At 30.5% G+C, this 10157-nt stretch overlaps 1 protein-coding gene across 4 annotated transcripts in view; it reads right to left on the bottom strand.

The window, feature by feature from the left end:
• The window catches only part of arrb2a (arrestin, beta 2a), a 25648-nt gene extending 15937 nt beyond the window's left edge, over positions 1-9711 (bottom strand). The window contains exons 1-2 of one of the 4 annotated variants that reach the window (XM_059351396.1): positions 9538-9711; positions 234-264 (exon numbers count right to left, since the gene is read on the bottom strand). In XM_059351396.1, coding sequence (XP_059207379.1) covers positions 234-264; positions 9538-9560 — 54 coding nt within the window. In that variant the 5' untranslated portion in view covers positions 9561-9711. The remainder of the gene's footprint in view (positions 1-233; positions 265-9537) is intronic. The other 3 variants (XM_059351398.1, XM_059351395.1, XM_059351397.1) reach the window with 3 other exon arrangements.
• Positions 9712-10157: the final 446 nt, after the last annotated feature.

Raw genomic sequence — 10157 nt, 5'->3', positions numbered from 1 at the left:
AATATTTCTATTTTATTTAAATTTATATATATATATATATATATATATATATATTTATATACATATATAAAAAATCACTGTTATAAATGACAAGTTTGCTTTAAAAAAGTTCAATAAAGTCAACGAGCAAAACAATTATTTCAAAACAATTTTGTGCTTTAACTTGTAATAAAAACATTAATATAAGCACAAATATTTATAATTCTTCAGGATGAATAAAACGTCTGACTCACCTTACAGTTGGGGCTCGACTTCTTGAAAACTCTGAGAAGAAGAAGAAGAAGAAGAAGAAGAAGAAGAAGAAGAAGAAGAAGAAGAAGAAGAAGAAGAAGAAGAAGAAGAGGAGGAAGAAGAAGACTTGTTAGTTGTATTTGTCTTAATAAACAATCAACAACCCTGGTGAATCTGCTTGTATTTACTAAACGTTACGGTAAGAACGTGCTAGACCCGCCTTCAAAATAAAACACATGTAGCTTTCAAAATAAGAGCACATGGATGTGTTAACAGAGTCCACCAGAAAATTGACAAGAAGACTGTCAAAATAAGACACTTAACTAAGTACAAAGTAAAAGCCTGGTCTCTACAAAGTAAAAGCCTGGTCTCTACAAAGTAAAAGCCTGGTCTACAAAAATTTTAATTTTTTGGTCTATTTTTTATTTATTACAGATTATTTTCTGATCTTTGTTTTGTTTTTATGATTTTATACCTGGACTTTAAATATATTTAATTTTATTTGGGTTGTAAATAAATTAGAGATATTTTTTTTTGTATTTTTGTTGTAATTAAATTTGGAAATATTTTTATTAAAATAGAGCAGAAAAAGTAAACTTAAGCCAAATGTTGCAGTAAAAACCATCTTGCATGTTGTTTTATAATACTTATTATCTTTGATTTAATCTTAATATTTCCGTCAGTGAGACATGATCAATAATCAATAATCAGCCTGATCAGGACTTTCCCCTGCAGCTTCAGAGAGAAACAAACAGGAAACGGCTCTGACAAACAGGAAGTGACAAATAAAAGCTTGTGGTGTGAAGAGGAGCTGTGAGTTTCCTGTCACGTATTTATAGATCAAAGCTCAAATTAAAATGATTTACAGAGAAAAACTCTGATGTTTTTAACTGGAGACAGAAAAATACCACAAACACTGAAGTTTATCACAGAAACATCTAAAAGTCCTGCAGCTCTAAAACAACTCAAACCGTCTCTGTGCAGAAAAACACAGTTAGAACGACAGAAAACAGGAAAAAGGAAGAAAAAGGAATTTATACATAAAGACTTTACCAACTGTCACCAATGTTGGATGTAAAGAGTACACAAAATTACCCCAAAAAATGTAAAATGACCAAAAATATATTTAAAAAATATCAAATATGAACAAAAAAGAAACAAAATGACCAAAAAAAAAACACACAAAATCTAAAAAATATATGAAATAAGACACAAAATTACCAAAAAAGATCTACATTTTTTTTTAAAAGTCACCCAAAACAGACACAAAAGGACAAAAAAAGAAAGAAAATTTAACAGTCCTCTCCCCTCTGCTCTGTGTAAACAGCCTCTTTACTTTAAATGACACATGGAGAATGAAGAGATTTTGACACAAATATCAAGTTTTGGTCACTTTTCATAAATGATGACGCGTTCAAGGACCGTGGGAAAGTTTCAACTCTGTCCATGACGTCTGTTTTTACTGTTTATTTCTATGATAAAAGATGGATTTTTGGGGATTTTTTTAAATTAAATGTACTTTTCAAACCCAACAAAGTGCATATGTTTAGATGTGTTCTTCTTTAAAACTAAATAACCTGTTTAAACGTCCTCCAGTAGTTACATATGTCATATATATATATACATATGAAGTTGAAGTGTGCAGTAAAGCTCTGAGCCTGTTGTCGTTAAATCTCCATTTGCATGATTTCCCTAAACAAGCAGCAGCTCTTGGTGGAGCTCAGCTTCAGCTTCCTGCTTTGTTAATGTCGTCGTTCATCATGTAAATCAGACGGACGAGACGCTTCCTGCTCCTCAAACACACCACAGATCATCACACACTTTATAGTGACAAACTTTACCAAAACATACTCAACTTGATATCAACAAACCCCCTTTATTTACACATCAAGATGCAAAGTTATTTTCAAATTAAAACTTTTTTAAGCAAACAAAGTCATTATTTTGACACGAAAGGTCATTATTTGGAAAAATGTAGTATTTATTTGTAATAAAGACATTATTTTGAATTATTTTGCTTTTATTTTGAAATAAAAAGACATTATTTTGAATTATTTAGCTTTTATTTTGAAATAAAAATACATTATTTTGAAAAATGTAGTATCTATTTTGTAATAAAGACATTATTTTGAATTATTTAGCTTTTATTTTGAAATGAAAAGACGTTATTTTGAATTATTTAGCTTTTATTTTGAAATACAAATACATTATTTTGAAAAATGTAGTATCTATTTTGTAATAAAGACATTATTTTGAATTATTTAGCTTGTAGCGTTCAAGGACCGTCAGAAAGTTCACACTCTGTCTGTTTTCATGGTTTATTTCTAGGATAAACTCTGAAGCTCTCAGATGTATAAAAACACTTTAACGCTCCGTCGGATCCTAAAACTTTCCAGGCGGCGTCCCGGCGGACTGGCCCCGCCCCCTCGCCCCCCCCCCCCCCCCCCAGGACTCGGCCCCGCCCCCTCGGGACTCGACGTGATGCTCAGACTTCAAGTCCAGACACGACCGGAGGTGTTTTTCTGTTTTTATTCCATCATTTAATCTGGAGATGACGTTTGTTATCGTCTCATAAAGACTTTATGGAAAACTGAGTCAGACATTCAACCAGATTAATCAACATAAAACTAAAATACTTCTAATAATATGAAAAAATAACTTCTAAATGTTCAAGAAATAAGTTAAAACACTGAAAAATTAAAATGAATATAAATTAATTAATAGAAAGGGAAATGAAGTAGAGAAACACAAAAATGAATTTAAGATTTCATAAATACAGTGGGAAATAAAGAGAGGGGAAATTATTAAGTAATAAATAAATAAATAATAAATAGAAATAAATATTGAGGTGATTTAACACCAACATGAACAAATTATTTTTATCAATAAAAATAAATAAATGTAAAATTAAAGGTTAAAGAAACAAGTAAAAACACTTGTTGTATAAAACAAATTATAAATAGATTTAATTATAAATAAATTAATAAAAAGGGGAATTGATTAAATGAAGTAGAGAAACACAGAAATAAAAAATAAATATATTGAAAAATGTACATAATACAAATAAAGGGAAAATAATAAAGTAGAGAAACAAATTTTTAAAAAATAAATATGGAAATTAAACAATAAATGTTAAAAATAATTTTAGAAAATATGCAATAATAAATAAATACAGTGAAAAATTAAGAGCGGGAAAAATAATAAGTAGAGAATAACAAATAATAAATATATAATATATAATATCGAGGCGTTTTAACACCAAACTTTCATCAGACGAGCAGATTACACTTCCTCATAAACTGGTTCCTCCCTCAACTTCCTCTGATTAAATGTCACCTTCATCATCATCATCACCTTCATCATCATCATCATCATCACCTTCATCATCATCATCATCACCTTCATCATCATCATCATCACCTTCATCATCATCATCATCATCGTCGTCACATTCACGTTAAACTTTTCCGTCTGAAGCTTCAACTTCCACATTTTCATGGAACAAAAAGCAGAAAAACAGAATCTGTTCCATTTCCTCCTCACCCCAGTTTTATTTTGGTAGTCCTGCTGAACTTCCTGTTTGTCTTTAAAGTGTCGCAGACGCAAAAACTCACCGGACCGGTTTGATCTGGTTATTATCAAGTTTCAGGTCAGACAGGATCATTATTATCATCGTTATTATTATTATTATTATTATTATTATTATTATTATTATTATCATCACGCCTTCTTTTAAACTGTAAACACGACTTTGATCAGAATCTTTTATCTTTAACTTTTACTGACTGCTTCACTTCCAAAACCACTAAATTACCAAAAAAAGACAAAAAAGTCATAAAATTACCAAAACCACTAATAAATTAATTACCAAGACAATAAATGTACCAAAAAACAATAAATAATTAAATATAGGCACATAAATAGTGTGACATAAACTGCTTCTTTATTTATTTACCTCCCTGTTAATTCTTTCTTCCAGTTCTTTTTTTATAAGTTAAGTTTATTGCATTTATTATTATTTTAACACTATTTATTAATCCATAATTAAATGTATTTATTTATTATTTTCCTTTTGCATTTTCCCCAAACTTATTTATTCATGTTTTATCTTATTTGAATGATTCTTTTTTTTTTTTACATTTCTTCCCTTTTATGCTACATAAAATAAAAATAATAAATAAAAGTACTAATTAATAGAAATAAATAAATGGAAAACAGGAACGCAAATAAATAAACGCAAATTTATGTCACATTTTATGTCATATTTAATCCTGAAATGTGTTTATATATATATTTTTTTTTTTTTTGGTGCCTTCACTGGTATATTAATTTATTAATGAAGGCATTTATTTATTTGTTTATTTATGATTTTGGCCGCTGACTCAATAAATAAATCAACATGCTGTTAAACAACAACGAGGTTCAAAGTGCAGAAACGTCTCCATGGTTACCGAGGAGTCGTCTCCATGGTTACCGAGGAGTCGTCTCCATGGTTACCGAGGAGTCGTCTCCATGGTTACCGAGGAGTCGTCTCCATGGTTACCGAGGAGTCGTCTCCATGGTTACCGAGGATTCGTCTCCATGGTTACCGAGGATTCTACTACTGTCTCCATTAATATAAAATAATAATAATTATTATTATGATATTTATAAAAACATGTGTAAAATAGTGATATTTTGAGATATCTTCATGATATTTGAGCTGGTCGGAGGTCAGATTTTATATTTCAACCTCGTTGTTTTTCAGCTAATAAACAAAAAAATACCAAAAATATTTAGGGGGACAATAAAAATAAACATATTTTTCAGTGTTTTTCATCATTAATATCAAACATTAATTGTGAATAAACTCAGTTTGACCTTCAAACAGATTAAAAACTATTCAAGAAGAGATTTTAATTCACATTTTAAATGTTTGTTTTCAATTCACAGGAACATTAAAGAGTTAACAACATGTTGGTTTATTATTTAGTCAAAATCAGAAATAAATAAATAAACAAATAACTGCCTCCATAAATAAATTAATATGCCAGTAAAGGCAACAAAATAATAATAATTTCAACACATTTTTGGATTAAATATTCTATAAAATGTGACAGAAATGTGCTTCTTTATTTATTTACCTTCCTATTTTCCAGTTATTAATTGTACATTTATTTATTTTATATAACATAACAAGGAAGAAATTGTTTAAAGAAGATAAAACATGAATATATAACTTTGGGGAAAGGGAAAAAAATAAATGAATACATTTAATTCTGGATGAATAAATAGTGTTAAAATAAGAATAAATGCAATAAATAACTTGTAAAAATATGAAATGGAAGAAATAATTAACGAGCAGTTTGACTCTGACGTGATAAAAAGATTCAATAAGAAAAGAAGAAAAAACACAAACAGGAAACGACTCGACAACAAACATCAGATATTATTGTTATTATTATTATTATTATTATTATATCATACAGGTTTTATTGACCCTCTTCTACAGGCTGATATTGATTTATTCTGCTCTGACTGTTTCTGTATCAGGATTATTAAAATATAAATATAAGTGCACTTTAAATCTGAAATCTTTTTTTATACATATATTTAGATTTTTTTTAGTTGACATATATTATTTTTTTACATTTAAGTGATTTACTAGATATATTCTTGATTTTATTATATATTTTTTTAAGATGACATATATTTATTTTATTTCTTATATATTCTGGAATTTATTTATTTATTTATCTAATTCATATACATATTTTGTTTTAGTGGACCTATATTTATTTAATTTAATATATTTATGTGATTTATTATATATTATTCATTTGATTTATTTCTCTGTTTTACATACATTTTGGTTTTTTTAGTTGATATATAATATCTATATTTGTTTAGTTCAATATTTTTTAAGTTTAAGAAACTTAAATCGTGCTAATAATTGTGATCTTGCTTAGAAAAGATATGATATATTAATGTAATTTTATAATATATAATTAATATAATTTTCCACTTTCACTGAGCTCCATGTTTCAGTCCCGATCATAACGATTAAATATTAATTCATTTTCACAGTTTAAACCCTTTAAATGTTTTGTTTACATTAAAAAAATTTTTTAAATTATTATCCTTGGTATTTTTTAGCAACAACGTTGATTTTGATGCATTTTTATTTTCCATCTTGTGTCTGAATATTAAAAAACATCTTCATATAAATAAATATTATTCAATTTTATTTCCCACTTTAATCTTTTAACCAGAATCAGTTCTGATCATAACGACCAAAATATTCATTTTCAGAACTTTAACCCTTTAAATCTCAGTTTGTTTACATAATAACACGGTTGTTTTATATTCATAAACACAAATAAAAGACAGTTATTATTATTAAAAAAGGATTTCCTGCTTAATAAATGCATGCGATAATTTTTATTAAGCAAAAATTATCACATAGGAAACAGTTCAAATATGATTTAATGGTTTTAATGTGTTTTATTGGGACATTTTAGTGTTATTACAGAGTTATTACAACTCACACTAACTAAATAAATAATTATAATAATTTTTAAAAAGTCACACTTGCCAAAACGTATGCCGACTGACATAATTATAATTAATTATATTAATAAATAAAAATGCTAAATTGTCCCAGAGGACTCAGATGTTTACAGGCTGTTGATTAATTCAGATAAAACATGATCAATAACTCTTCATAAATCACCATAAAGCATTTTTTAGGACGATATATTTTCCCAGAAATATCAGAATAAACTATATTATTGTTGTATTGATGTTGTTTTAGTTTTATAACCATATAAGGGCATAAAAACTGTTACTGTTGTTTACATATTAACACAGCAAAACAACCGTTATATTTTTATATTTAAAAAACAAAATAATAAAAGTTGTTATTTCCTGCACACTTAAATATTTGCTTATTATAAAAAAATAATCACGTGCATTATCACACAGGAAATAGTTCAATATTGTGCTGGAAATAGTTAAAAAAGCTACACTTTTTAATGTGTTTTAATGGGACATTTTAGAGTTATTACTGAGTTATTACTGAGTTATTACAGCTCACACTAACTAAATAAATAATAATAATAATTTAAAGAAAAATCACATTCGCCAAAATGCATCAAGACGGACACAATTATTGGATAAAATAATATCTCTATAAGATAGAGAAATAAATAAAATCAATAATATATAATAAATCACATAAATATAAGTCAATAGAGTAATTCAGTCATATTATATGTGTGTTTTATAGGCTTTGGACGGTTGACGGCTAATATCTTCTTACTTTGTGTAATGACAATAAAGGAAATCTGAATTATGTGAATATTAATGTTTATATGAAATCATCCTGAAACATGTTGACACCCGGAGCAGTTGTTTACCTGCTCAGTAAACAACAGTAAACAACAGTAAACAGCCCAACATCTCCTCCATCAGCTAATATGTCTCATATATTCTAACGTACCGGGTCATTATATTGATATTTTGAGATACAAAGTTAGAAAAAACTATTATTAAAAATTATTATTTTTATTTTGTAATAAACAAAGCTAATATTTTTGACATAAATACATCATTTCATGTCATTATTTTTGAGGTTCTTGGTTATTTCAACATAAAAAAACATTTTAAGTTATTTTTAAATAAAATACTTTTTTTGGCAGTCATTATGTTTCATATATTGTAAAGTAATGGATCATTATGTCGACATAGAAAGTCAATATTTTGATACTTTTTAGAGATGAAGTTAGAAATATAAGTTTGTAACAAACAAAGTTAATATTTTGACATAAAAAGACATAAATGAAAAATACATAGTCATTATTTAGAGATACTTGGTAGGCGACATATAAGACAATGTTTATTCCAAACGTCATTATTTAGAGATACGAAGTTAGAAAATATCAGTTTGTAACAAACAAAGCTCATATTTTTGACATAAAGACATCATTTTATGTCATTATTATTTCAACATAAAAAACCCAACAATTTCAAGTTATTTTGAGACAAAGTTATTTTGAAATAAAGACATTTTTAGCAACAATCATTATTTTATATATATTCTAAAATACTAGTTCATTATTTAGAGATACAAAGTTAGAAAATACAAGTTTGTAACAAACAAAACTAATATTTTGACATAAAGACATAATTTCATGTCATTATTTTTGAGTTTCTTGGTTATTTCAACATAAAAACCCAACAATTTCAAGTTATTTTGAGACAAAGTTATTTTGAAATAAAGACATTTTTAGTAAACGGTCATTATGTTTTATATATTCTAAAATACTAGTTCATTATTTAGAGACATTTTGAGATACAAAGTTAGAAAATACAAGTTTGTAACAAACAAAGCTGATATTTTGACATAAAGACATAATTTCATGTCATTATTTTTGAGTTTCTTGGTTATTTCAACATAAAAAAAACATTTCAAGACAAAGTTATATTGAAATAAAGACATATGTAGCAAACGGACGTTATTTTATATCTATATTCTACAATACTGGGTCATTATATAGACACAGGAAGTCATTATTTTTGATATTTTGAGATATGAAACATGCTGAACATAGGGAGCAGTTGTTTAGCTGTTTACCTGCTCAGTAAACAACAGTAAACAACAGTAAACAGCAGTAAACAACAGTAAACAACAGTAAACAACAGTAAACAACAGTAAAGAGCCCAGCAGCTCTCCACCAGCCTCCATCAGCTCTAGTGTTAATTCTGATCTCGGCTCGTTGGTCTGAACCCTGATCCGGATCTCTGCTGCTGGTTTTAATCTCTAAAGTGTTCCGGTACTATCGGCTCTGACTCAGTCCGCCTCGCGCCTCGTTAACCCGGAGGACCGGGCGGGGAGCGCGAGGAGCCCCGGGACAGCCCGCTACCACCACAGACATGTTCCCCACCAGAACAATGAGTCACAGACACCTGTCGGTAGGTAACCTGTCGGTAGGTAACCGTGTCGGTGGTGGTCGGTGTTCGGTGCGGAGCCGCACCGGGACCAGGTCTACCTCTGGCCGGTCTGAGCGGAGTCTGGAGCGGCTAGCGCGGCTAGCTAACCCGGACCCTAACCCCACCCTGCCGGGCTGGCCTCGCCTCCTGCGGACCGGGTCCCCGTCCCGGCGGGTCGGAGGGGACCGGGAGGCCCCGCGGAGGGCGGAGGTGTCGGGCCGGGGCGGCGGGTGGAGGGGGGCGGGTGGAGGAGCTCCCGGGCCGAAGTGCGTGAGAGAGAGAGCGGATGCTAACTAGCCGCTAGCTGCTAGCCGCTAACTAGCTGCTAGCTCCTACCTGGTGCCCGCCTTGTCCCCCATCTCTAGATCCGACAGCAGGAGCCCGAACCCGGCGGAGAGTGGTCGTTAGCCCGCTAGAGTCGCTCCGGTCCTCCGTCCAGCGCCGCGGAGCTCCGAGAGCCAAATACCGGATCTGAACGATCTGGATCCGCCTCAGAGCCGCTTCTTCCTTCCGCACAGGGTGTGTGTGTGTGTGTGAGTGTGTGTGTGTGGTTGTGTGTGTGAGTGTGTGTGTGTGTGTGAGTGTGTGCGCGCGCGTGCATGTGTGTGTGTGTGTTGCAGATCACGTTGCGCAACAACACGAAGCGCTCAGAGACAAAAGGAGATTCATGCAGAGTAAACAAACAAACAAACATGTTTTCTGAGTCTTTCTATAAACAACAACAACAACAGTTCCTGGTCGGGTTCAGGGTCCCGGAGCATCCATATAAAGTTATGTTGAAATGAAAAAAAAATGATTTTTTTTTTAAAGAAAATGTCATAAAGTCACTATTTTTAAATTCTAAGTTGTTGTTTTGAAAAACAAATCTCATTATTTTTAGATATTAAGTTAGAAAATACAAGTTTGTAACACAAAGTGATTATTTTGACATAAAAAGACAATTTCATGTCATTATT

This window comes from Centropristis striata, chromosome 15 (assembly GCF_030273125.1).
Source record: "Centropristis striata isolate RG_2023a ecotype Rhode Island chromosome 15, C.striata_1.0, whole genome shotgun sequence".
In the NCBI taxonomy this organism is placed as follows: Eukaryota; Metazoa; Chordata; class Actinopteri; order Perciformes; family Serranidae; genus Centropristis; species Centropristis striata.
Note: the sequence above shows the minus strand (reverse complement) of the source record. Positions and strands in the feature narration are given on the sequence as shown.